Source organism: Onychomys torridus, chromosome 1, assembly GCF_903995425.1.
Source record: "Onychomys torridus chromosome 1, mOncTor1.1, whole genome shotgun sequence".
NCBI lineage: Eukaryota > Metazoa > Chordata > Mammalia > Rodentia > Cricetidae > Onychomys > Onychomys torridus.
The window spans coordinates 161260743-161288359 of NC_050443.1; the positions used below are offsets into that span (position 1 = coordinate 161260743).

At 49.9% G+C, this 27617-nt stretch overlaps 1 protein-coding gene across 6 annotated transcripts; it reads right to left on the minus strand.

Moving 5' to 3' along the window:
• Nucleotides 1-27471, minus strand: Hps1 (HPS1 biogenesis of lysosomal organelles complex 3 subunit 1). Of its 6 annotated transcripts, none has more exons than XM_036169698.1 (20): nt 27410-27471; nt 25975-26059; nt 25541-25657; nt 17741-17878; nt 17373-17515; nt 16385-16493; nt 13871-14031; nt 13480-13597; nt 12859-12945; nt 12632-12701; nt 10443-10492; nt 9017-9184; nt 8743-8922; nt 7023-7084; nt 6140-6274; nt 5992-6057; nt 4912-5056; nt 2505-2618; nt 1089-1171; nt 1-656 (listed from the first exon to the last, which is right to left on the minus strand). In XM_036169698.1, exons 3-20 carry the CDS (start codon nt 25655-25657, stop codon nt 494-496), a joined length of 2109 nt encoding a protein of 702 aa, XP_036025591.1. In that variant the 5' UTR covers nt 25975-26059; nt 27410-27471; the 3' UTR covers nt 1-493. The 6 variants fall into 6 exon arrangements, with proteins under 6 accessions (XP_036025591.1, XP_036025610.1, XP_036025600.1 ...); XM_036169717.1 differs by having other exon boundaries at nt 25541-25701; XM_036169707.1 differs by lacking the exon at nt 27410-27471 and adding an exon at nt 26510-26626.
• Nucleotides 27472-27617: the final 146 nt, after the last annotated feature.

Here is a 27617-nt window from a genome sequence, read left to right on the forward strand (position 1 = left end):
TTGGATAATGACAAGAACCAACATTTATTGAGCACCTACTGTTTTCTCCTAACCACCCTGAGCAGTAGGTGTTACCAGTTCAAACATGAAGAAACAGGATTCTCCGGGAGTTGGAGGGGGAGGTAGCCAAGCTGGAATGCTGGCCAGCAGGTGGGAGCACCTTTCACTTGGAGGAAGAAACAGCTACCCCATTCAGAATGGTAGGAAGCGGGTGATGTCACACAGCCTGAGTACTAAGGACCCCCCTTCTGCTCTCCTGGGCACCCAGAGAGGCGGCTCTCCAGGGAAGCGTTGCCATCTCTGACCTCACAGTGCTGGAGGCCAACAGAAGCATGGCATCCCCTTCCCTTCAGAGAAGGCTTGCTCATTAGCCCATGTGGAGGAGTCAGCGGTAGCCCTGAGAGGTCCAGGGCTGCCAGGGATGGGAGGAGGCCTAGCTGTGGGGAATGCCTGCAAGCAACATTGTCCTCAGGCAGAGGACAGCACAGCCTGCCTAGGGCAGGGTCACCCGGGAGGCCTCCCCCAGGCGCCGGGCTAGCTGGCTGGCCTGCTGCACCAGCAGGTCAGTGGGGATGACGGACAGGTGCAAGGTCAGGAGCTCGTAGCAGCGGATGGGTTCCGAGGGGCGGCTCTTGCTGTAATAGCGCAGGAGTTTCCTGCAGGAGATAGGGTAGGACTCAGGCAAGGCCAGGGGGGATTCCTAGCCACATGAGCCTCAAAATGCCCACCCCATGGTTCCCACAGAATTACCCAGGCTGTGACATCACCTGTTGCGCCTAAGCTCCAGCTCAACCTAGGGACACAGTCCCTTTCTTGGGCTCTCTCTCCTTGAACAGTGGTGTTTTAGCTAACGTGTGTGTGTGTGTGTGTGTGTGTGTGTGTGTGTGTGTGCGCGCGCGCGCGCTCCCCGTGCAGCTAAGAATGCCATCATCAGGGCAGTAGGGACTTGAGTGTGCTTCTGGGGGCTTCCTCTATCCATGCGGGATCCCCCCAGGTTTGTGTTATTAAGGTAGCTGCTCACTCTTGGAAAGGCTATTCCCTGGGAATTGGAGCCCTCGCACATGGGGTTCTAGGGCGCTCAGCATCACCTGTAGTAGTCACCTCCCAGCACTCCGATGGGGACTGAGTCATCTGAAAGGACAGGCACCTCGATCATCTGCAGTTTGTAGCCCTGAGAGAGGAGGCAGGCAGTCTTAGGACAGGAGGGAGGTACCAGAGGGTGGGCTCGAGGGAGACGGGAGACGTGTGAGGTGGAGTCCTGGCAGGGCCCCGCTGTGTGCCATATGCTGTGTGTGCCCCATGCTGGGGGACAGTGTCTGTACCCCTTTTTACCTTGCTTTCTTGCCTGGGAGGTAGACACAGCCTCCCATGGGGATCTGGGTTACTGAGGAGCTCAGAAAGGCCCAGGAGAGGGACATGGATGTTGGGGGTGGGGTGGGGTTGTTCCAGGATCTTGAGAAGCAAAGGATTCTCAACAGACCCCAAGTCTCTGTTTTGAAAGAAGTGAGAATTCCTGGGGCAGGACAAGGTGGGGGACAGATGGAAGATCTGTAAAGCATGTGTGTGGTGTCTTGGGAGTCTCCCAGCAGGGGCTCTGGTGGCACCATGAGGCCTGCCCCACAAGGAGTCGGCTCAGCAGTGTTCAGGGACCCTTGAGCGGCCTGTCACAGTCAGTGATCAAAACTTGGTCTCCCACAACTCTATGGTACCCCACTGCCCCATGGGGCCGCTCTAGTCACCAAATCCTTGTCCTTAAAGCTCTCTAGTGCTTGGAGGGCACTTAGGAAGACTAGGAGCGTGAGGGTCAGGGCAGCAAACCTTGGGTTTCAGCTCCATCATTTGAGTTTTGTGGACCTAGCCAAAGTGTTTATCTCCAAGACAGCAGCGTGTCCCCATCTGTAAAATGGGTCAACAAAACCTCTCCCAACCATTCCCCTGGGTTGTGAGGAACCGATGAAGAAACTCCATTGCACTATGGTAAGGTTGGGTTGTCCCCCTCTGTGAGCGGAGAGACGAGAGCAAGAGCCAGGAAGGGTACAGGAACAGGACAGAGGCCCTGAGGGAGGAGGTGTGATCCTTGGACAATTAGCAATACGTGAGAGGGAAGCATTAAGAGGAGAGGGAAGGGGTGGGGAAGGCAGAGGCAGTGGGTTCGAATGACCTTGTGGTGCTGGGTGGTGGTGAGGTCTTCAGTACTGCACAGGCTGCTGGGAGCAACCCTTGCCTTGGGCAGGCTGGTCAACTGCCTTGAACCTGGGTCTTCCCAGAGAGTGGGGGTCATGGTGCAGCCTTCATGGTATACACAGGGGACAGTACTGAAGGATACTGTCAGGGCAAAATGCCGTCTCAGAATAGGGAGTGTCTCCTGTTGGCTGACATCTACCTGGACAGCCCTCCACCCCTGCGCTGTGTTCACCTGCTCCTCACCAGGGACAAGAAAAGACAGACAGACGGAAGAGCGCAGAGGGAAGCTATCCCAGGGTTTAGAGCAGCAGACAACCCACCATGTCATTCTCGAACCACAGGAAGTAGGAGCAGCGGAAGTCCCCTTCCTGGAACAGCAGCGTGGTGCAGCCCTTCTGCAGGTACCTGCGTGCCAGCCGCACCAGAGCCCAGACCTGGGGAGGAGGAGATTGCTTAGCACTACTCTCATGGCCATGGCCTCCGTGTGGGAAAGGAAAGCACAGAGCTGAGGGGTTCCAGGGAGTCCAGGGCTTCTCAGAGGCAGGGCGCTCTCTGGGCTCAGAGTAATGGGAGCAAACCTTACTGGATGGATGTCAGAAGGGCTCCCCCTCCAGCTGCCGTGGGGATAAAATACACGCGGAAGTGCTTCATGCAACTTTACTATACACATGACCCAGACAACAGACTAGAAGGTTGTGAATAAACCCACTTGCCCAGCCTGCAGGACTGGGAGGCGGAGCCAGAGGCACCGGGAAGCACACATACATGTGCGGTGAACTCTGAGCTGTGGCATCACCTGCTTCAGGGGTCGGCCCTAATGGAGGCTCACTATAGGGTGGCCATAAACAGTGGCCCTGAGGGATTTCCCGCTTTAGGCCCCTTCCTGGGAATGCTCTGCCTAAAGCAGGTATTGATACCTAGGCTGCCTCAGAGCAGCTTGAGGGAAGGTCTGCTCTACTAGACTTGCCCACTTCCATGCCAGGGCAGGGAAATGAGCCACTCTGTCAAAAGCCTCAGTGGAAAGGATGTGGGATTTACTTCGTACTTGACCATAATGTACTATCTAATTAAATCTGCAACAGACACAGGAGCCAGCTCCAAGCTCCAGGAGCACAACCTGACAACACAAATAGATAACTTTAATAACATCCCTCCCATCTGACTTTGTACTTGCATTTCTGGGGGTCCTATTGAGGACATCCAGGGATGAGGACTTAGGCGTACGCACAGGTGTGTCCACAAATCATTCATAATAGTAACAGTCTGGAGACAATCTAGAGGTTCACTCAGCAGGGAAGGGCTTTGTAAATTGTGCTACATCTGCATGGGCCGTCATGGGGCTGCTAAAAATGAGGCATGTAAAGAGTTAATGGTGGCGGGATGAGATGCACCTGACACAATGTGAATGCAAATGTGTTACTTAGCCCTGTGCACACAGGGGGAGCAGCACTCAGATGGACCTTGAAGAAGGCAATGAGGAATGATGGGCTAGCCTCCCGCTGCCCCAGAGCAGGATGCGAGGGAAGAGGTGGTAGGCGAGGAAGGTGGCGGTACTGTGCCCAGCATGCTCAGCCCCTGCTCTGCCCTGGCTACACGAGTTCATCTGTGCTTAGTGACCTGTGCCCTTTATACTAACATTATGTAGAAAACAGTATCATCTCTGCAACAGATGTTGGAATTAAAGAAGACCTGAAATGTAACTAAACCACACCAAGACCACACAGCCAGCAAGAACAGAGCTGGCCTTCCACCATCTAGCTTATTTTACCTATCATGATACACTTTATGTGGATAAAATAAAAATATAGCATTTTAGAAATGGCAGAGGAGTCCCTTTCCTTCAAAAAGAAAACTACCAGTCTGTCACAAAGAAGAGTCAGTTAAATTAGAAGAACAGAGAAAGGTGCTTCTTTGGCAGAAATCACCCAGTTTTACACTTGGCTGGGCTGTGGGTGTAGCTCAGGGGCAGAGTGCTGGCTCAGTTCCATACCTAGCATGACAAAATTAAAGAAATCAAATTCTGATGTGGGATAGTTGCACACTGTGTGAAGGTGTGTTGCTGTGATTGGTGTAATAAAAAGGTGAATGGCCAATAGCTAGGCAGGAGGTATAGGTGGGATTTCTGGGGAGAGAAAGGAAGAGGAGGAGGAATAGAGGCACATGGGAGATGCCAGGAGACACAGAAAGGAAACAGAATGCCACATGATAGAATGTAGATTAATATAAATGGGTTAATGTAAGTTGTAAGAGCTAGTTAGGAACAAGCCTACGCTATAGGCCGAGCTTTCATAATTAATAAATCTCCATGTCATTATTTGGGAGCAGGTGGGACAGAGAAAGACTCGTCACAAATTCTGAGGCCCAAATTGGTTGACCCTGATGTTCTTTCCAGTTTGGCCAATTCAAAAGGCCCTCGCTCAGCATTCACTTATGCTGGACGCTGACCTGGTTCCAGCACTGTGGATGCCAGGCCCACCGAAGTACACCAGGAGCGGCTGCTGATGTGCCCTGAGGGTCTCTGGGTCTGGAGGATAAGCTGCTGAGCCTAAGCAGCTCATGGCAGATGTAATTAGGCACACAGGTCATGGTGGACGAGCACAGCAGGTGCTACGCCAGAAGTGATTAGAACCTCAGAGACCAGAGTGATCTATTTCTCCTGGGTCAGGGGTCAGGCCTCAGTGTACCCTGACAAGCAGCAAGGAGCACCTGCACCAGAGGACCAGTTACCTTGGCTTTGACGAAGGCAGCCAGGGGCCCCTTGCCCAACTCGGAAGACATCTTCTCGCTGCTGCTGAGAGAAGGGGCCACCATCTGCCCAGTTGTACGGTCCACATAGATGAAGTGGACCAGGCCTGGGAAGTCCTCCAGGTAGGTGAGGCCTGAGTTAAGGGACTTAAAAGCCAGCAACGGGGGGTGGGTGGGGTGCCTCTGCCCTGGTCATGGGGTTCTAGATTTACACAGGTGAGGCTTAGGGGACCAGGCTGCTCCTTATACAAGCTTCTGCCTCCACTAAGGCCCAGGGATCTGATTTTCCCTCAGCTCTCTCCCCGTCCCCGCATCCAGTCTTAAGATCCTTGGCACCTGCACATTTATTATAATCTGCACTCTATAGGAAGGGTGATGGTGTGTTCACGCTGGTCATTCCAGCAACAACACACACCTTGAGGCTGGTGTGTGAACACAGCCACTCAGCTGACGAATGAGCCTGGCTGACTGCCCATCCCTCACCACGCTCTTCTTCTTTTTCACCTGAGAAGTTGGAAGCATCACATCTGAGAGGGAACAGACTCCCATGGAATGGCAGTGGCTTATGGATAAGGGGCCTTGTGGCTTCCTGTCATCTTCTTGCTTAAGACCAAAATCCCAGAGACTGAGCTCAGAAATGTGGGAGGTTTTAAACAAAAAAAGCTGCTTCAACCCCCCCTGAAAACCAGTGTAAATAAAACTAGTTCCTATAATGCACAGATGCGTGTCTTGGAAACAGGGACACACATCTATGGTGGGCCTTCCCAGTGCTTTTACCTGCCACAGCACGGTGGCCATCCATAGAGCAAGTAGACCATCCTAGCCCTCATGGAATAGGACTGCCATTTTGCTGGATGGAAAACAAGGACATAAAGGTCCTTGAAGACTTCTAAGACAACTCTGGAACAGCAGGGATTCTGAAATTTCAGCTGTGGGCTATTGCTATAGATGGGCACATGGGACATCATGGCAGAAGAACACACACATGTCTAGCTTCCCCTGGGACCTTGAGCCCTGGGGACTCCAGGCTTTCTTAGACTAGCTGAGCCAGGCAGAGGATATGACACCAGGGTGACGTTCCTCTGGCTCTTCACCAACAGGAAATCCTTCCAGTCCAGAAGTCGCTCCCTGGAGAGGGCGGGAAACTGGAAGATGAGCTTCTGTGAAGAGGCCTGCCCACCCCCTGCTCATGTATACCACCCTCACTTACCTCATGAGTTTCTGGGCTTGCTCCTGCAGGTGCTGGGGCAGGTGTGGGCCTCCCCTGCTGGGGGCAGTGGCCAGGAAGCTGAGCCGGTAGATGGTGCACAGCTGTCTCTTCAGCTTTCCACAGGCCTGGAGCAGCCTGGGCCGTGGCAGCGAGGGAAAGAAGACACACAGAGCCTCTGGCCACACTGGGAGGCAGCTGCCTGGCTTTCCCTAGGGATGTTCTTTGCCATACAGCATCTCCTTGAAGCACATCGTTTTGCTAATATGTGGGAATGTGACTTGCCTTAGGTGGTACTTTCTCAGTGCTGTGCTGTGGATATCGCTCTGTGTAAATAAAGTTCTGATTGGCCAGTGGCCAGGCAGGAAGTATAGGCGGGACAAGAGAGAAGAGAATTCTGGGAAGTAGAAGGCTGGAGAGAGACACCGCCAGCCGCCGCCATGAAAAGCAACATGTAAAGACACTGGTAAGCCACAAGCCATGTGGCAAAGTATAGACTAACAGAAATGGGTTAATTTAAGATAGAAGTAGTAGATAACAAGAAGCCTGCCACGGCCATACAGTTTCTAAACAATGTAAGTTTCTGTGTGTTTACTTGGTTGGGTCTGAGCGACTGTGGGACTGGCGGGTAAGAGAGATTTGTCCTGACTGGGCCAGGCAGGAAAACTCTAACTACAGTGCTGCATCCGGGTACAGCCCAGGCCTCAGTGCTTGGTGTTAGGTTCTCATGTTCCTGGCCTTCATTCCCCTCTAACCTCCCATGGTCTGGTCCTAGATCCCTGGGACTCCCTCTCTGTCATTTGCAAATCTTCAAATCCCCAGGGCCTGGGGAGACCCTGCAACTCCCCGTGAACAACTCCCCTTCAACCCAAGTGTGGCTACTCACTCCGAGGATGATCCTGCTTCACTTCTAGAAAAGGCCTTGGTCTTAAACTCCAGCCAGGAGCTCTGTAAAGAAGGGTTCCAGGCTATGTTCTGCAGGGAGGTCCAAGGGAGACTCCGTCTACACCCTGACCCTCCAGGAACACCTGCCCTCCTGCCGCCAAATCTGGCCTTCCTGGCAGTCACTTAGCAGGGCATGATGTAAAGAGCAATTTCTGTGGGCCAAGTGAAGGTCACATGGCCTTGACAGGCACAGACATGTACCCATCGGAGGGACTAGGTGAATCCCTCAAGGGAACACAGCAAGCTAGGGAACCGGAGAGAAGCGGCTGCTGCAAGTGGCTTGGGTTGGGGTAGCCTCAAGGGGTTCTGGCTGGCTCTCCCCAAAGTGAGAAGTCAACACTGTAACAGCCGACAAGCCACCACGGTGCCCAGGGCACCTAGGATACCATGCTGCCCACTGACAAGCCACCATGGTGCCCAGGGCATCCAGGATACCATGCTGCCCGCCGACAAGCCACCACAGTGCCCAGGGCATCCAGGATACCATGCTGCCCACTGACAAGCCACCACAGTGCCCAGGGCATCCAGGATACCATGCTGCCCGCCGACAAGCCACCACAGTGCCCAGGGCATCCAGGATACCATGCTGCCCGCCGACAAGCCACCACAGTGCCCAGGGCATCCAGGATACCATGCTGCCCGCCGACAAGCCACCATGGTGCCCAGGGCATCCAGGATACCATAGTGCCCGCCGACAAGCCACCACAGTGCCCAGGGCATCCAGGATACCATGCTGCCCGCCGACAAGCCACCACAGTGCCCAGGGCATCCAGATACCATGCTGCCCGCGACAAGCCCACCAGTGCCCAGGGCATCCAGGATACCATAGTGCCACTGACAAGCCACCACGGTGCCCAGGGCATCCAGGATACCATAGTGCCCGCCGACAAGCCACCACAGTGCCCAGGGCATCCAGGATACCATAGTGCCCGCCGACAAGCCACCACAGTGCCCAGGGCATCCAGGATACCATAGTGCCCGCCGACAAGCCACCACAGTGCCCAGGGCATCCAGGATACCATGCTGCCTGCCGACAAGACACCACGGTGCCCAGGGCATCCTGCTGACAAGCCAGGGCTCCGGATACTTGCTCTCTCCTCCCTAACCCTTTTGCCTCTTTCAGACCAACACATATTCCAGCTCCTCAAACAGACTCCAGCAGAGCCAGCTACAGCAGAGGCCCCAAGCTCTCAGTCAGTCTTCTGTTCTAGAACTCTGCCACTGTGAGGAGGTCTTGATGGGTGCTGTGGTGGCCTGGCCACTGATTTCCCTGCATGCTCAGAGCTTGGTCTCCGTCTCCACCCAGCTCTACTTTCCATGAGGCCAGCTGGGAGAGTGCCCTGTGATGGGCAGGTTCTAGCATCATTGCTCATGGGCTGGCTATTCTTGGCTACATCATGGCTGTCTAAGCAAGTCTGTGTCCTGTCTAAAGCACTGGAGTTCCACTTTGAGTTCCGCTAAATTCCTATAAAGAGGTTCTGACAATGTGAAGTCCAGCTATTTGGTTTTTATCATTTAATAAGGACAACTAGGGCCATAGACTGAGGCAAACATGGACAGGAAACAGAGCTGTGTGCCCCTCATCTACCGGGGATGAACTGGACCCACTGCCAGCTCCTTCTCTTCTCCAAAGCTGGGTGCATGCCGGATCTGGGTCCTACCTGAATCTCCTGTCCAACTCGATTCTTGATAAACTTGTCCATCTTCTGGCGCAAATCTCCAACAAAGGGCTGGGACCGGAGGGCACTTCCAGGCTCCTGACCCTCCTTCAGCTTTTTCTCCAGGAGGGAGAAACCGTCCAGCAGTTGGTACAGGACCAGGGCCAGTGGTGTGTTGGAACTCTGCCAGGAAGAGTGGATGCCAGCGTGGAGTGGGGCACCCAGTGAGAGGCCAGGGAGGCCCCGAAAGCTCTAGGGTGGGATAGCAGCTCTGTACCTTGGTCAGCAGCACCATGTTGATGCCCGGCCACAGGGGCAGGCAGTACATAGTGTGGGGTACTAAGGGACAGTAGCTTTCTTTCACATTGGCATCCAGGAAGATCCTTCTGGGGTTGGAAGGTTCTGGGGAGTGTGGCACCAGCCCCTGGAGGGTGTCCTCAGCCATCTGTGGAGGAGGAAGACCTGTCAGTCTGGTGGAAGAAGAAAGGTCCATGTTCTTCTACAACATGGACCCCGCCCCCCATGGCTTCCGTTCCTTGCCCAACTTCTAAGCCACAAGGAGCAAGCATGTTTAGCTCCCGGAACATCCAGCCCTGAGGTCTCCATGCTGCTGGTGCTGCCCTGGCAGCTCCCATTCTCTCTGCTATCTGCCTCTTAGCTTCTGCTGGGCTGTTCTGTCCAATCGCGACGGGATGCCACGATGGCCAGTGGGGGTGGGGAGTGCGGGAGCTGGGTAATCGAGGGCCATCTGAAGAGACCCAGAGCCAGGTGGGAGAAAGCTCTGCCTTCAGGGAGAGGAAGGAACTTGTTAAATGCTTGATGTTTCAGTCACCTTCAGAATATTCCACACTGGGGAAACTGAGGCATAAAATGACTATATGAACAGGACTCCAGCCTGATGTGGGGGCAAAGGGGCTCTGCACGCATAAGAAATGTTTTAGCGAGAATAATTAGAGAATTAAAGAAATCATGAGAGACAGCACAGACATTTCTCTGTAAGGAGGCCAGTCTACAACAACAAAAGTGGGAGCCATATGCTGATTGTTCTGGGTCCTGCTGAATAAATAGAAACATGTGCATGGATGGACTCTCCAAACACCCTCACAAGCCATGATGTGGGAGGGCTCTGTGTGGACAGGAGAATATTAATAAAATGGAGAAGGAAGCACAGTAGGCTCCAAGTGTGACAAAGAAAAGCGCATACATGCTCCTGCAGTGTGTGTGTGTGTGCGTGTGTGTGCGTGTGTGTGTGCGCATGTGTGTGTGCATGTGTGTGTGTGTGTGTGCGTGCGTGTGTGTGCATGTGTGCATGCATGCATGTGTGTGTGCATGTGTGTGTGTGCGTGTGCTTGTGAGTATGCAAAATAACAAATGGTTAGAAGGCAGCACCTAAAACATTTTCCATCTTTGAGGTGGGACCGAGTGATACTCAGTTCCTTCCATGTTTGACTATCGTTATTTCTCATATCTAAATAGATATCTAAACTTTAATATTTTAGTATTGAAACTTAAGTTGGACTTTCATTTCCACGTGGGGGGCAGTCACCTACACCACTCTCCCCAGCCCTGCTTCCATGCTGAGCTGCACTAGAGAGCCCCAAGGAGACAGCGGTACAGCTGTGGCTGGTAGAGTTCCCCAGAAGGGAACCCTCAGCCCTCAGCATCTCAGAGCAGCGGTGCCCAGGGGGACCCAGGAGACTCACCGGAAGAACATCGGTGGGTGGGGTGCCACCATCCAGCCAGATGATGCTCCCTGTCACAAATGGGAACAGAATTGTGGAAATACTACAAGAGTGTAAATGACCCCACAGCCTCATCTCCCACACCCGCAGCTTGGGGGTCTGGATTACTGACAGTTCAAGCCATTTAGCCCCAAACATTGGGTATGGCAAGGCTGTTTCCTGTGGCTGTGGCCCCAGAAAGCCATTCCCTCAGAGCTCTCCAGTGCCAGCTGAACTCTGCATTTCCAGGGTTAAAGTAGCAGGGGACAGAAGCTTCCTGCTGGGAACTAAGCCTGTGGTAGGCATCTGGACACAGGGTGAGTGGTGGGGTGGCGGTGGTGGTGGGTGGGTGGGTGGGTGGGGTGGCACATTCCTCAGACCCTCTCTTGTCCCCCAACCCCTCCTTGTTTCTGCTCTCTATTCCTTCAGGTTGCCCTACATAGAGAGCCAGAATTTCCCCATTCAGTTATTCACATACCAAGCTTGCTGAGCACCATTGTGTGCTGGGGATTGAGCCTGATTTCCTTCCTATGGGGCTCATCAGCCTATTGAAGCCACTGTATGTTTGAAATATTACATGTTTGTGATATTATCCTTTCTTGCACTTCATTGCAAATAACCCTCATTTATAAGCACCCCCCCCCCTCTGGGTGGCTCTGCTTCAGAGCTATGCATAATGCTCCGGCATGTACGAACTCCCAGTTTACAAATGACTTGCACTGCAGTCATCCATTTGTAAATCAGGTGTTTGAAACCTAGGGACGCACTTGCTCCATTTGTATGCTGGAAGTTCCGTGCAGGCCAGAACATGATGATCAGCACTGAGGCATACAAACCTAGCCACCCAGAAAGGGGGTTAGGGGTGCAGGGGAGGGTCGTGATGGACAAGGAAAGAATTCTAAGGTGGTATGTCATGAAAGCCAAGGTCAGGCAAAGTCTGCAACCATACCTTGGGTCATGGGATATTTAGTAAAACTGAAGGTGGCTAGGAACTCTCCCCTAGAAAAAAAGCTCAAGCATATGAATCATTCTGTAATCTCTGGGTCTCCCAGGTCCCCTGAAGCCCAGTCCAGACCTAACTAAGGCTCCTAAGAACACCTAACTCATTGTGTTCAACTTCAGCCATATGTGAAAATCACTTTGGGGTCCTTTGTAAGAAAACCCTACACAGCTTGGCCTAATTAACTCAGAATCTCGCACAAGCTTGGCTTAGGTGGTTTGTGAAGATCCCCAGGGCAGTCCAGCTGTAGGTGGGGATAGAATCACTGTTCCAGCCCAGTGCACAACACAGGTTCCCTTCAAGGCACACAGGGCTCACCTGTACCCAGGTCTGAGGCCTGCCTCAGCTTTGCTGAAGTTGGCTAGGGATACTAAGCGCAGCTAGAGCTGAGAGCCACTGGTCTAGGGAAGGCACACAGCAAACTCTTTTAAGAATAGTCCCCAATGTGTCTTCCACAAAGCTGGCCTTCTGTCAGTTGGGTGAGCCAAACTTGGTTCTTTCCTGGTGATGGTGACAGCCTGGCTTTTCTCCTCCTCTAAGCAAGGCTGTGTATTCAGATGTCAATTTGATTATTAATAGTGTTAATAGTACATTTTTACTACTTATTCACGGATCTTGGAAAAACAGGTTAAAAAAACAAAAACAAAAACAAAACACTGGCTGGGTGGTGGTGGTGGTGCACACCTTAATTCCAGCACTCGGGAGGCAGAGGCAGGCATCTCTTTGTGAGTTTGAGGCCAGCCTAGTCTTCAGAGTGAGTTCCAGGACATGCTCCAAAGCTGCATGGAGAAACCCTGTCTAGAAAAAACTAAAAACACTGAAGCTGAATATTTACACTCTGAGATGTGCTTGAACCCAAGTGGACTATTATTTAATTTTACTTACTAACTTAAATATTAATTATAATGAAGACAGAGGAGGCAGAGAGAACACACACATGCAGTTGTAAGTGAAGTATATAGAGCTTTGGGGATCACCTGCATGATCTTAGCAGTGTGTGAATTCAAGCTGGGGTTGACAGGGAGGCCCTGCCGACAGAGCTGAGTAACAGCTGAGTTTGTGCTTAGCCCTATCCCAAGGAATGAGGAGACACTGACCCCCAGGACACATTCTCTAGGATGCAGACTGGCTTTTGCCCCGTGACGCCACCCATCCATGCCATGGGCTTCACCTGAGCTCTGCTCGCCTGGGGAAGGAGCAGGCGTGAAGTACTCCTCAGGGAGGGAGATGCTGTCTGTGTCCTGGGAAAGATGACATAACATTAGATGAGGGCCAAAGGCCAGGGAGCTTCTTCCAACTGCTTCAGTTGGGCCTGTTCTCCAGGGAAAGTTGGAAAGGCCTGACCTGGACTGAGACAAGATGGGGCTACCCTCTTTCCTCCCAGCACCCAGCACATACCGTCTCCTCCAAATTCCTGGTGGGGCCCGAGGTGCTCTGGCTCCTAGCCTGCTGCATTGGGATGTTTTGGCTGCTGAGGGGTCTCCTCTGAGGGAAAGGATGTGAGAAGTCCAGGGTAATGCAGTCAGTGAGGTTGATCTGGCTGCGCCCACAGCCCTGACTTCCAGTTCTTTACAGAAGCCCTCTTCTCTACCCTGCTCTATGAGCTAGCCTGGGGACATGGCCCTCTAGCTGTCCAGGGTGATCTGAGCCTAGAAAGTCTGACGTGTTGGTATCTGAACCAGCATGACCGGGTACCACTGATGAATGATAATATGGTAAGGCTAATATGATGCCAGGCACTGTTAGGCTCTACATGGCCTGTCTCCTTTACCTCTTAGATACCTGCATAAGTGACACCACCATGTTCCCAGCATCCTCACTGCACAGGCAAGGGACTCCAGGCTCTAAGATGGCAAGCTCTTGTGTGCTCAGCTCACACAGCTAAGTGGAAAATCCAAGTATCAAGCAAGGACCAACTCCTCAGATCTACACAACTGTCTAGACTACCCATTCCAGAATCCTTCCATCTTGGAGTCAGAGGACAAATGCCCCCTTGTTCTCCTTGTGCTGCCCTGAGACCTGAGGGCTGACATCCTCATTCTCATCCTCCTCTGCGGTGCCTTGGGTGCGCTGGAGGTCCTGAACCAGAAGGATAAGTGCCAGGAGATCTGCTGGGCGCAGGGTGCTTGCACCGTGGCTGCAGAGACAGGGCAGGGCAGCCTGTGAGCATGCAACCTCAATCTTGATGGATACACAAGGTCTAAAGATTAGCCTATCGATTGTTAAAATCAAAGTTGTATAAAAATAAAAATTATCACCAGGGAGGCCCCAGGGACCAGCAATAGACTCCAACCCCAAGAAGGGAGTGGGCTGAGGTTTGAGACCTGAGCCTAGGAGAGATCCAGGATGTCAAGGTCCTGCAGACAAGGACCAGGAAGGGTTCTGGCTAAGGTCAGGCCCTCAGGGTTACCTGGAGTAGAAAGCCAGCAGTTTGCAGTGTACAAGCAGGAAGGCGTGCAGGGCCTCCTCACTGCCCCGCTCCGGGCTGGAGTTGACAGCCTGAACCACGTGGCGCTCGAGCGTCTCGATGCTCAGTTCACAGAGCTGGGGGTGAATCAGCCGCTCCACTGCCTAGCCAGGATTGGCAGTGAAGGAAAGCACGTCAGTATGTCAGCCTGTACTGGACGGTATATTCCCTTAGCCCATAGGGCGCTTAATGCTAGATGCTGGGTATGGGAAGTTTGGGGACTAAGATGGCCAAGGCCAAGCCTGTCTGGGTCCAGGCTCCAGTGGAGGCAAATATATGTACAGGGAACATGGAAAATCAACCGTAGTGTGTGCCAAGCAAGAACACACGATACTGAACTAGAGAGGAACAGCTGAGACCCACTGGAATAGAGTGTTCAAAAAAATGTCCCTGAGGAGATAGATGACTTTTAAACTGATATAGAAGGGACCAGAAAGCCTGCCAGACAGAGCAGAGAAGAAGCAAACTGCAGTGAATACAAAGGCCTGAGATATACAGACAGTCTGGAGAAGTACTGTCCAAATGAAGTAGAAGGCAAATCCTATGAACAGTTAACATTTCTCAGGGCTGGCAAGATGGCTCACTAGATAAATGTGCCTGCCAAGCCTGACAACCTGTGTTTGGCCTCTGGGAGCCACACGGTGGGAGGAGAGAACTAACTCCTACTAGTTGCTCTGACCTTCACTGCCATGTGATGGTACCCTGCCCACACCCACCCATCCATCCACACACACAAAATAAACCAATGTAAAAAAGTGAGGAGATTTTACAAGATATTACTGACATAATATAAATGATGACGTATAAAGGCATTGCTATCAAAGCTTGGTTACATTACACACCCAGCGGAGCTGAGTCTGGACCAGCGGCATCTCAGATGTTCAAAAGCTACAAGCACATTATGCAGAACTAGACACAAGGGTTCCGGAGACTGACGGATGGTCCGTGCCACCGCTGTATAGTGAGAGAGGCCTGTTAGGAAGGCGGGTCAAGATGGACAGAGCCTCCAGGGTCTAGCGGGCTTGGGGAGGGGTTTGGATTTCATCTTAACTGCACCAGGCCTCGCGTCCTGCAGCAGCCTTCCCTGGTGCCCAAGAAAGAGCTGGCCACCCCACCCTTTGCACTGCCACAGATTTTGATGGAGAAGGTAATACAGCAGCAGGCTGTATTTAGACTGTATGTACACCTGGTTTCCTCTTAAGAGCAGGGGGTGTCTTTAGACATCACAGTCTGGCCCATCCTCTGGCACACAGTAGGTCCATTTCTTGGCAGAGTGAATGAGCGGGGCTCTGAAAATGAATGCTTTCAGATCCATTTCCAAGTTACCAACTCTCTTCAGCTGTGTCTCACCTGCTCTTTGGCACAGTCTGAATTGCTTCACCAATCAGCTTTCACATCTACACTGCCTGCTAGAGTTCTTCTTTAAATCTGCCTGGCCATTTTGGAATCTTTCATTATTTGTATGTGGTGTTACTTTTCATATCTTTAATATTTAAAAAAGATTGATTTATTTATTACGTGTACAGTGCTCTGTCTGCATGTGTCCCTGCAGGCCAGAAGAGGGCACCAGATCTCATTACAGATGGTTGTGAGCCACCATGTGGTTGCTGGGAATTGAACTCAGGACATCTGGAAGAGCAGTCAGTGCTCTTAACCTCTGAGCCATCTCTCCAGCCCCACCTTTAAAAGTTTTATTTATTTATTTATTTTTTTTAAATCTAGTAATCCCAACTCCTTGGTATCCAAACCTGTTGGTAATTGATTGCCTGATGTCTTGACTCTCACTTATGGTGGCTTATTTTCTTGTATATCTGACTATCTTAAACTATGGAGTACATTTTACACACACACACACACACACACACACACACACACACACACACACACACACACACACAGAGACACAGAGACAGACAGAGACACAGACAGACAGAGGCAGAGGCGGAGACAGACAGACAGACACACTCTTTAATTTAGTGGTTTTCAAAGAATAACGAGATTGCAGAGTATCACTGGGCACTTGTTAGAGCTGAAACTCCTCTGAACACGGCTCTGTGTGGATGAGGACCACTCTGCTCTTAATGAGGAATGCTGTGAGTGAGACCCACAGAGGGACCCTGTGTTTACCCTCAAGGGAGTGGCGAGGACGAAGCCACCTGCCTCACTTGCTGTTTCTGTTCACTGCTCCCCACTCTAGTTTAAGCTCAATGCAGTTCCTACCTGGGATGAATGAGGTCAAAGAGGTCATTTTCAGGGGGTTCTGTGATTTATAGTGAGCCCCAAACATTACCCTCAAACTCTCACCCAGAATCAAGTTGCTCACTATGGGAAGGGTACCTAGCCTACTGCATGGGCAGAGAGAACAACAGGACAATTGGGAGAATTTCATGGTCTTGCAGCTGGACACCCCAGTGACCTAACACCCCCAAGGCCTGACACTCTTCAGGCCCCAGTCACCTCCACGGCGAAGCTCTGCTCCTGTTCCCGCAGGTGGCTGTAAGTCCCCAGCAGCCTCTGAAAGTGCTTCCACACCCGGGCACGCTGTTCCAGGTCAGGGGGACGAAGCCTGGGGAAGAACCGGGGAGAGCAGGGGTCAGTGGAAAGCTGGTCATCTCCAGACCCAATCCAAGGACCCTGTCCCAGGTCAGCATCAGACACCTAAGTGGTCAGGCCAACAGTGCACAGAGAGGCTGTGAGCTTGGACAGGGAGCAAGGACTCAGGCAGCCAGAAGGAGGCAAGAAGCCACCTGCTTTTCCCAGGCTTCTCATCTCCTCAGGGCTCCGTAAACAGACAACCTGGCCTAAAATCAGGGTTAAACTCACTGTGGCTGTGTCAGGCACCCATGGCTATAATCTGTGTCATTGACACCACGGCCACGAGGGCTAAAATGACCCCTGAAAACAATGCTGGCCGGCAGACCTAGCAAGGCCTCAGCGATGAACATGTGCTCACATCCCTTCAAATCTCAGGACACAGCATCTCAAACCACAGCACTCAAAGCATTCATGTTAGTGATTCAGGCAGTCCTGATACTTTCTCCTTTGGGTCCACATCTCAACCCACCCTTCTCCATGGTCCTTTCTTGCTCACGTATGCTGTGAAGTATGGTGCCATTCTCAGCCACTGTGGCTCTTAGTGTAGGCCCCGTATGTCACAAGGTTGGGGGGCTTCATATTTTTCTGTAGAGAGTTCAAATGCCTGCTCTGAGAAGTCAGAAGGGATTAACTAATACCCCTTCTAATGACAGTACTGACGCTGGGAAGCCCCAGGCTGGGAGAGCTGGATGCTGCCACTAACCAGCTAGGTGGTGTTGGGGAGGTCTAAATTCTCTGCCCAGGTCCCCCATCTGCAAAATGAAATCAGAGCAGATGGTCTCCAAGGCCCTTCTGAGCTCTGCTTTTATGGCCTGACTCAGCAGAAGAACTGAGGAGGCCAATGACTCACTCCTTCCGGATGAGCTGGCCGTCCACTGTCACCAGCCCAAAGTGCACCTCGAACAGGTACTTGAGCACACACAGCTTCCTCCGGAGGTCCCCCTCGCTCTCACTGTGATCTCCGTTGATGGCGATGAACAGGCACTCTCCAAACTGTGGACAGTCACATAGCGTCAGCTGGTCCCCTGGGGACTCCCTTTGCCTTGCAGGTCTCAGAGGATAATGAAGGGGAGGGTGAGGCCCGGGGGACTCTACTAAGCTGTAGTTTCTGCCTTCTAAAGAGTTATACATTCCAAGGGAAGAAAGTGGCACTGGGGCTCCCAAGGACTGGATAGGAGTGGACTGGGTGCACTGAGGGCGGCAGGGTCATACACTTACCAGATGCAGGACGCAGAGGTGCTTGTCATGGTCTGTTGAGAAGCTGGTGTACGTGTCTGAGAGTTTCTCCAGCATGGTCATGGAGGAGATGATGATCGGGGCCAGGAGGGTGCTGAGCTGGTCCTCCAGTGCAGGGAGCTGCAGGAGAGGGGGACAGAGCACTGCCTGCCTGCCCTGCAGGGGCGTCTGACATTTCGACACTGGTATGATGTCTACAAACCAAGAGGGACACATTCACAGCTGGGACAAGTCTGAAAGTGTGCCAGGTACTGGGGACAAAGGAACAAACAAGACCCCGGGCTTTCAGCAAGAGACCCACAGGGTTAGAGCTGCCTGAGGGGCCACTACATCCCTGATGGGGAGGGCAGGAGGAGAGATTGCTCCAGACCTTGTGTGGTGCCTGGGAGGGTGGGCTGCTTACACTAGTGACTGCGTGGCTCAGGGTCCAAACCCAGAAGGAGACATTCAAGTAGTATGTCTGACCGAAGTCATAGGCCACATGCACCCGAAGAGACGCTGTGAGCTCAGCCCAACACAAAGCCACAGATTTGCTTAAAGCATGAGGGTAGTTTGGGTGACTTTTTTTTCTTCTGTAATTCAATGGAATGGTTTTCAAGCATGAACTTTGCAGACACACTGTCAGGAGGTTGGACAAACCTGTAAGAACTTGAGCCACATTCCCCTGTCGAATGCTCAGGGCATTTAACTGAGAACTCAGTGATCCCAAGGAGTCTCCTAGACAAATCAGAGTCTATGCCATCTGTAGACATGGACTACTTCAGGGACTTTATCCCAAGGAAACAGCTATGTGTGCCCAAGAGCATTCACAACAGCAATGTGCAATTTCAAACTGGCAAAACAGAGAAATGTCCAATCCTAGAGAAATAGCTAAAGAAGTAATACATCTAAACCACAGTTTCTTAAACTGGAGGTCACAATACAACACAGGGTATTGTGACTAACCAACTAAAGGGTTGCAAAATATTTGGCAATGGTAACAAGGTTCTGAATGTACAATCATCAAACACTAATACAAAATAGAAAGTATAAAGGAATCACTGGTCCTAACATGCCAGTGTGCTCTCTGCTTCTCACACCATTGCATCACAGAGCACTGATGAACACAGCCTTCAAATGCCCGCTTCAGATTGGAGACTACTCTATGTTACAGATTTTAGACTTTTTACTGGACACACCAGTCTTCTGTTTTTATAGAAACACAATGATTTACTCATGGAAGATAAAGACTTAAAATTTCTTATTGCCATTCTTGTGCATATAATAAATGAGTATATCTCAAACCATATTGTGTTAGAATATTTGATTTAAAAAAAGATATTTGAGTGGTTGATTTTAATTTCATAAAAATAACTACATAAATTTTTATTTGGGTTTAGGCAGAATTATAAAAATTTGAGAAATAGCAGTAAGCACACTTCTACTATTTTGTACCCATGTTTAGGTGAAGTGCCAATCTCAGGATTGACAATTATAAAGTCACAATGTCAATCAGCTCAGAAATACTGAAGATACTTTATGTGTTGCAGTACAAAACAGTATGGGAAAGTTATTAGCCTTTTAAAAACAGATTTATTTTATTTTAAACTCTGTGTGTGTGTGTGTGTGTGTGTGTGTGTGTGTGTGTGTGTTGCACGTGTGTGAGCCAGTACATGTGCAGGTGCCTGCAGAGGTTAAAAAGGGCACCAGACATCCCGGAGCTGGAATTACAAGTGGATGTGAGCTGCCACTGAGGGTGCTGGACCTGAACTCAGGTCTTTAAGGCAGCAGTAAATGTGCTGAACACCGGGCCATGTCTCCAGCCCCAGGGCTCAGTTTTTTTGTAAAAGTAAACAACTACACCATGTCATTAGTGTTTAATGTTGTTTCTCTTTCATTAATGAATTTAAATGTATACAAATGAATTGTTAAAATTTTTTTTCAATGATCTATTATCAGCAAGCGCCTGATTCCACATCTATTTTTCACCTATATGCCAGGGACCATGTAAAAATTTCTATGGTGAAAAGAAGTTGCAGTTAGAAAGTTTATGAGGTTCTTAGCTAAGTGATGAAGAATCCATCTAGCTACTTGAAATATTATTATTTCAACAACACAGGAAATTCCTCTGACAAAGTGTATATGCTAAAAGGATGTTAATGCTCTATATTTTAAAATGCATAGAAAAAGACAAAGTATTGAAAAGCACAAAGAAACCCAACACCATTCAAGCTATTACTTCTGGATAAAGGAATTATGAATGAGCTCCCTCCCCCGTTGTGTACTTGCTCTGTTCCCTAACAAGCACGTGTGTGCGTGGACAGACTCTTCTTCCTCATTCCCACTACTCCTCCACCTTCCCAGCAGAAGGGAACAGCAGACACCAGAGTCTGCGAAGACACTGGAGGAAGCCGAGGGAAGACTCCATCCAGTTCCACCCTCAGTGTTGGGGTGAGGAGAACGGAGGAAATGGCCGGCTTTGCTGATTCCACAAGACTCAAAAGCAACGTGGGGCAGCTGGCTCCTCATCAGGAAGAGTGCTGAAATACACACAGAACTGAGGAGCCCCCTCACCTTGCAAACAGAACCAAGCTACTCACTGTCTGGTGAGAAACAACAAGCAAGCGGTGACCCAGAGCAGGACCAGGCACTTTCCTTGTGAACCTTCCCATCGCTCAGGAAGCCGGGTCTGGGTCCCAGCTTCCTTGCTGGCGCCCTTGGGGCTACCCACAATGTCACTCACAGTCCACAGCCTGTTCAGTTCTGACTGCTGGTAGAGATCGGCCTGCACTTACGGGTTACTCAACCTAGAGTTCATGGCGCCTCCCTGGATCCTACGTCCTGGGAGCAGGAGCCACACTGTAATACCTGCTGCTGTACCTGTAGAGGCCAGCAAACTTCAGGCTCTCAGTATTTGGTAAATGACTTCCCCCTAACATAGGTAGGAAAAAATGCTTGCAATTTATCTTTAACTGTTACAAATTATATTGAAAGTCATTAAAAAAAAAATCTAGACTTAGTGCAGTAACTCATCTATAGGTAGTAGCTCGCTCTCTCTCTCTCTCTCTCTCTCTCTCTCTCTCTCTCTCTCTCTGTTTTTTGAGACAGGATTTCTCTGTGTAGTTGGTGCCTGGATCTTGCTCTGTAGACTCAGCTGGCCTCGAACTCACAGAGATCCGCTTGGCTCTGCCTCCTGGGTGCTGGGATTAAAGGTGTGCACCATTACTGCCCGGCAGTAGTTGCTTTCTCTATTGAGGATATTTTGTGGTGAAAGGAGACCAAAAATTTTCAATATATATAAAGAAATATTCTTATATATTACTTGATAAATTATAAAGTGCAGAAACGGTTTTGAATAGCCCTTAACTCATTTTTATTTCTAGAAATAATTGAATCAAATAATTGGATAAAGGGATAAACTTTAAGCACAAGTGAATATTCCCCACAGTGACAGCTATCTAGGATATATATATATATATATATATATATATATATGTGTGTGTGTGTGTGTGTGCATATGTTTTTACATATGTATATAAATATTTTTATATATTTAGATAAATAGTTCAATGAAGATACATTTATTCATACATTTGGATATAATGGTACCATTAAGAATTATGCTTTTGGGTTCATTTAACAAAATGCAAAAATGATTTCATATAATGAAGTGAAAAAAGTCAAGAAACAAAACTGTAAATGTGGTATGACCCCCACTATATAAAAAGTAAAGCCCCAAAGCAGGGATGTCAAGGAGCTAATGGCGTTGGGTGACTCGGATTATGAGTTATTTAAAACTACTCTGCGCTCTCAGGTTCCCTACAATAACACCCACTATCCAGCAGAAAATAAGTATGGCATGCACACAGACAGAACTTGAGGACGTGTTCCTTTACACTAGGGACTCTGTTCTCATACCAGGTTTTAATTAGGAGGAAGAACTGAAATATTTCTTATAGATTAGATGTTAAAGATTAGATATGTTGACTTTTAAAAATGGAAGTGTCAAAGAGATGGGCCTGGTTTTAATTTAGAAAATCATCCGAATGTCTGTGATCTCCCGAGTCTTGGTCCTCTGAACCAAGGACAATGGCATCAGGGTGATGTGGCCAGCGAAGGGGGTAAGTTCAGCCAGGCCTTAGCCTCACCTCTGGCTCTGGGGAGCAGCTAGATTGTGCAGCCAGGAAATGCAAGAATGGCTTGATCATTGCAACACTAATAAAGAAAATTAATCCAAAATGAATCCGGAAAAATGAAAAATAAATGACTCCTATGAAATGTAGAGTGGAAATTATATAAGAGGATATGGCAGTCATTTCTGAGTGATACTAAATAATTATATAAGAGAATAGGGCAACCATTTCTGAGTGATACTAAATAAAATAGATGTCCATATACAGAAAAGCTGTCAGCCATACTTTACTCTACATTCAAGTCCAAAAAGGATCATTAGGTCTAATATAAAATCCAATAGAGGTTGTTGAGCTACCTAGTGAGATCTTGTCTGGGTAGAAATAGGGGCTAGAGGTGGTTTGGTAGACAAAGATGCTTGCTGCCAAGCCTGATGACCTGAGTTTGATCCCCAAGATGGTAGAAAGAACTTTCCCAAGTTGTCCTCTGGCTACCACGTATGGGCTGCGGCATGTGCACACATTTGCATGTACGCGAATAAATAAAAGTTAAGCAACAATAAAAACAACAAAACTCCCAAACCAAAACAAACCCCAAACTATACAAATTCCAGAAGAAGATATGGGGAAAATTCTTTGTGGTCTTCAGTTAGGTGAAGATTCCTTAGACATATGTCACCAAAAACATGATCCATAATTGCAAAAATGGAAGACTGTGCTGTTGGAACTAAAAACATGGCCCTTTGAAGGGACTCCTTTTTTGCCCTAAGCTTCTAAAAGAGACTTTTATTTATTTTGTAGTATGTGCAAATAGGAAACACAACACAAGAAGCCAAAAACAAAGTCACCTAGTCACAAGCAGCTCAGCTTGACGTGTCCTAGATCCTGCAAGTGTATGGTACGTGCATTTAGGGAACTGAGATTATACAGTACATACCATGCTTTCCCCCACACTGTGAATATTCATCAACTAAAACCCCCACACTACATGAGTATTTTGATAACCAAGAATACACCACTCCATCTCAATCTGTCAGATAGAATTGTAACCCTGTCTTCCTTGGCAACAAAAATATCATTGAAAACAAACATGGCAGCAGGTCTCCAGACAGAAGGACTGGCAAAGTTACAATTAAAATTCTGCATCTCTCAACACTCAGCTTACAAGGAAACACAAAGCCACAGACCACACTGAGTATAGCCTTCCTGGGTTTATTATCAGATCTATATACTAAAATATGAGGAAGGTGTGTTCCTGCTCAATAAATGTATTCCTACGGAGTAGCTGAAGGTTACCTGTGACAGGGCTTCTCAGGATGTCAGTCTCAACACAGCACAGTTCTGCAGATCTCGCCCTGTGAGCCTCCCTCTGCTCCTCTACAGTCAGCCTAGCAACATGAATGAACTCACACTGTCCAGACATGGCTTAACAATTATATGTTCAAGAGGAGTCTTTTCTGTCAATCTGTCAAATTATCCTTTTAACCATATGCTCTCCTTTAGGACATTCATAAAGTTCAGATGATGTGGAATGAACTTTGTGTACAATAAACACAGTATCTTCCCAGAAATGTACATATGAATCCCTGGGTTATAACTGTCTTCTAGATGTGGTGGTCCTAGCAGAGAGCTCTTCCCTCATCCATCCTCTTCTCTGCACAACTCCAGTTCAGGATGATTCTAGAGAGAGTGTTACAAAGGTTACCCCCAGAAGACAGCCCCTTTTGAAGGCACTCTTAAGAGCACGTGCAAACAAGCCATAGCCTGAGAGGAAATATTTGCAAAAGAGATCTAATAAAAGACATGTCCAAACTACGTAAGAAATTCTGAAAATTCAGTAAGAACAACGTGAGAAAACTGCTCTGGTGTTGGATATTTGTACACTATGTGAAGATATATTGCTGTGATTGGTTTAATAAAGAGCTCAATGGTCAATAGCTAGGCAGGAGGTATAGGTGGAACTTCTGGGCACAGAGAGAGGAAGGAGGAGATAATCAAAGCTCAGGGGAGACGCCAGGAGACACAGAAGAAGCAGGATGGACAGTGTGTGACAGAACATAGATTAATAGAAATGGGCCAATTCAAGTTATAAGAGCTAGTTAAAAAACAAGCCTAAGCTAAGGCCGAGCTTTCATAATTAATAACGTCTTGGTGTTATTATTCAGGAGCTGGCAGGCAGCCCGAAGCAAACTCTGATTAGATCAAATATGGGAAACGATCTGGCAAAGTAGCACATGAAAAACCTCCCAGAGTTATTGGTCATCAAAGGATGAAAAATAAAACATGGGATTCCAGCCGACATCTATTAAACCATCTAAAATTAAAAAGAATGAATAGCAAGTATCAGCGAGGACCTGGAAAGCAGCTGGTGGGATGTAAATGGTAGATACTTCTTCTGTGGAGAGCTAGGGGGTTTCTTAAGGACTCCAGGGCCTGGAGAGATGGCTCAGCCATTGTGAGCACTTGTTCTGGCAGAGGATCTGGGTTCTATTCCTAGTACCCACATGACAATTCAGAATCATCTGTGACTCCAATTCTAGGTGATCTGATCCCCTCTTCTGGCCTCAGTGGGCAAAGCATGCACATGGTACACAGATACACATGCAGGCAAAACACCCATACACATAAAACCAAAACCTAAATACATCCACAGAGTCCAAACCCATGTAAAGATGTATGTTCACAGCCAATGGGTTTATGGTAATCAAAACCTGGAAACAAGGCCAATGTCCACCAAGAGGGAAAAGAAGAAAGGAATTGTGGCCTGTGACATGGCAGAACGCTGCACAGAAAGGAGAGGACCCACAGGTGCTAAGACGGATGAAGACAACAAAGAATCGTGCTGAGTGAAAAGAGCCAGCCGAAACCAAACACAACATGAAATGAAACCCACACACACTGTGTATCACGCTTCTGGATAAGTCTACAAAACAGACTCATCAGCACAGCAAGGTGCTCATTGGTTCTTAGGGAGTTCTTAAAAGAGCTGTTAAAAATGAATGCCTTATGCGAATGCCAAGCTTTTGGGGGTAAGGACCTGATATCAGGTTTCCCTGATGTGTGGCTAAAAATTTACCTCCTTTCCCTCCCATTGGCCTAGACGGCTCTGGTGAGGTATGAAATTACAGTACTCAGAACTCAAAAGGCTGCCTCTGTTGGCCAGGCAGCCCAGCCCTCCTGCTGGCCAGGAGGAGGCCCTCCGGGTGGCTTGGGTGCCTTGGGTTGATAGGAAATCACAACATGTCCACACGGTTGGGCTTTCCCGGCGGACCACCTAGTTATTTCCGGTTCAAAATAGCCATTTCCAGGTCAGAACATCTCGCGTGACTAGGACTCCGTGGCTTTACATGGTTGCGTAAAGCGCGCGTGCGGCCATGTAGTCTACGCGCATGCGTGGAGTAGCCACATGCGGTCCTGCACGCATGCGTGGCCCACTCTTTAAAAAGCCAGGCGCCATGTTGCACAGGTCTCTCTTCTCTTCTCTCCTCTCCTCACTCACGTGTGTGCTTCACACAGGCCTGCCATGTCTCTTCCTATCCTATATTAATAAACAGCTCTTCTGTGGATTTGTCGTGTTCGGGACGTGTTCCTCGCGGGGTAAGAGCGCTAAATAACTAACATGGGTGGCTTTGTGTAGCTCCAGCTGTCCCGAGTCAGCCCATGCTGCACTTACCTCCTCTTCCTCATTCTCTGACTGTCTGAACTTCAGCCTGAGGTTCTCCTCAAACTCCTCGTCGGTCCAGTAGAAGAGCACCTCCGCGCCCTCAGTGGCCACCAACACGCACTTCATCTTCCAGGAGAAGCAAGAGCAAAGGTCACAGCTGTTAGTTCAGCCTGAGGAAGGAGAAGAGCCTCAGCCTGCTGGACATTCACTGAGCCCTTTGGGCATGCCAGCCACCACCGAGAGAGCCATTCTGAGGAGGTTTTATTACACCCTGACGAAGTAGTGACATGAGGGGAGGGCTGGAGAAGGGGGGTAGGAAGAGAAGGTGTACAGAGCCCATGGTGGTTCAGCCCACCATGCTCATTCTGTTTTCCACAGCCCTAAAGTGGGTGCCGCCCACCTTCCCATCCCCCCCCCCACCCCAGAAGAGGAACATCATTTACCTTGGCAAAGCATACAGCAGAGCTTCCAAGGGGCTAGATTCTGACCAGTTCAGGGAAGAGCACAGCATCCTTGGTCCTGCAAAAGCTTAAGGCAGAGAGGGCATGAGAGCATGCAGAAGCTCTGGTCTCTACCGCTGTCTGTTCCTGAGAGTGGACAAGCTGGGGAGGGGCTGAAAAGTCACAGCCTCCCCTATTTTAGGGACCATGAGCTTGGGGTGCCCTTTATGTGGAGCGAGTGTCGGCAACCCTCTAGTCCCTACGCCCTCTGCTGCAGGAGAGGTCTTGTTCTATGCTCAAACACAGGGTGTGGTCAGCAAACCCACCCTGAGCAGCCCCTTGGGGAGCTTGCTGTGAGCGAGTGACCGGTTACCACACAGAAGGTATGGTGGGAAGGTGCCACAAGCTAACAAAAAAAGCATCAGGATTTGCTTCCAGTTTGGGCTTTCCTAGGCCACATTCAACTCTGAGCCTCAAACTCCCACTGGGAGACCAAGGAACAGATAGGGATCTGCACCTTCCTTCCAGGTATTCCTACCTGGTTACAGGGAGAGTCCCCCAGACCCAGCCAGAGGTAATCTCAGCACTTCAACTTCAGGACAAGAATGGTGTGTGGGTGTTATCCTTATTTCCCAGCTTCAAATAACAGGAGAAACAAACTCACTCCGGAATCCTCCCTCTCTTGATAAAAGGCGAGAAGAATGTAAAGTCAAAGAGGAAGGTTCGCTCCTAAGGGGTTCAGCATCTTTTGCAATGAAACTCTGAGCCTGGCTGAACCACCCTCGGGCTTGGCCTTGATGACAACTTCCTGGAAACACTGACATGCTTCTTGGTGGGGATCAGGTTTTACTGCTTCCGTGATTATCTTCAAAGTTTGCTAACCTCATTTTTTAAACGTTTGTTCTCCTTATATCTTGCTCTAAAAAGAGGGAACTTGGAGGAGCGCCAACCTGAGAAAATCCCCAGCACCCGCTTCTACTACCCGGACCACAGCTCTCTCACTATGCCCAGCAAACTGTCTCCGTGGCCTCTGTCCTGTCTACCACAGCCCAGTGTGAAGTGGGGGCGAGGGGTGGGGTCTAGAGCCGGTGGTCCCCCCCCCCCGCCCCGCCCCACTCCCCGCCGGAACAGCTAGCCTGGGTGGAGTCTCGCCCCGCGCACTTAGCACCGCGTCACGGCGGGGCTCCGCCCCAAGGCTGCTCACTTAGCATTTCTGCAATGTCACCCTCAAATCCACACGTCCCCTCCCGTACTCCCAGAATTTCACGGTGACCCGGGCGACTAAGGCCTGGCTTGTGGCGTCCGCTCCGAAAGAGCGTGAGACTGAGGCCGTTCCCGGGGACCCCCGGGCCTCTCCAAGCTGGGAGGGCTGGGCGGCGGAGGTGCCCACCGAGGGGCGACCCAGGGTGGCGCTCGGACACCCACGATGCCCACATACCAGATCCGCTGCTCTCAGGGCTCAGAGTGTAGCCAGCCCGTGCCGCGCTTCCGGGTGGGATCATGTGACCCAGCCATATGACCCGGGCCTTCTGTGTGGGTTCGAGCCCCGCCCCGGTCTGGCATTGCTGTGGCTTACCCTTGCCTCTGCCCCGCAGGGCACTGCTCTTCCTGGTCAGCGGTCTGGCACCGGTATGCGGGTGATGGGG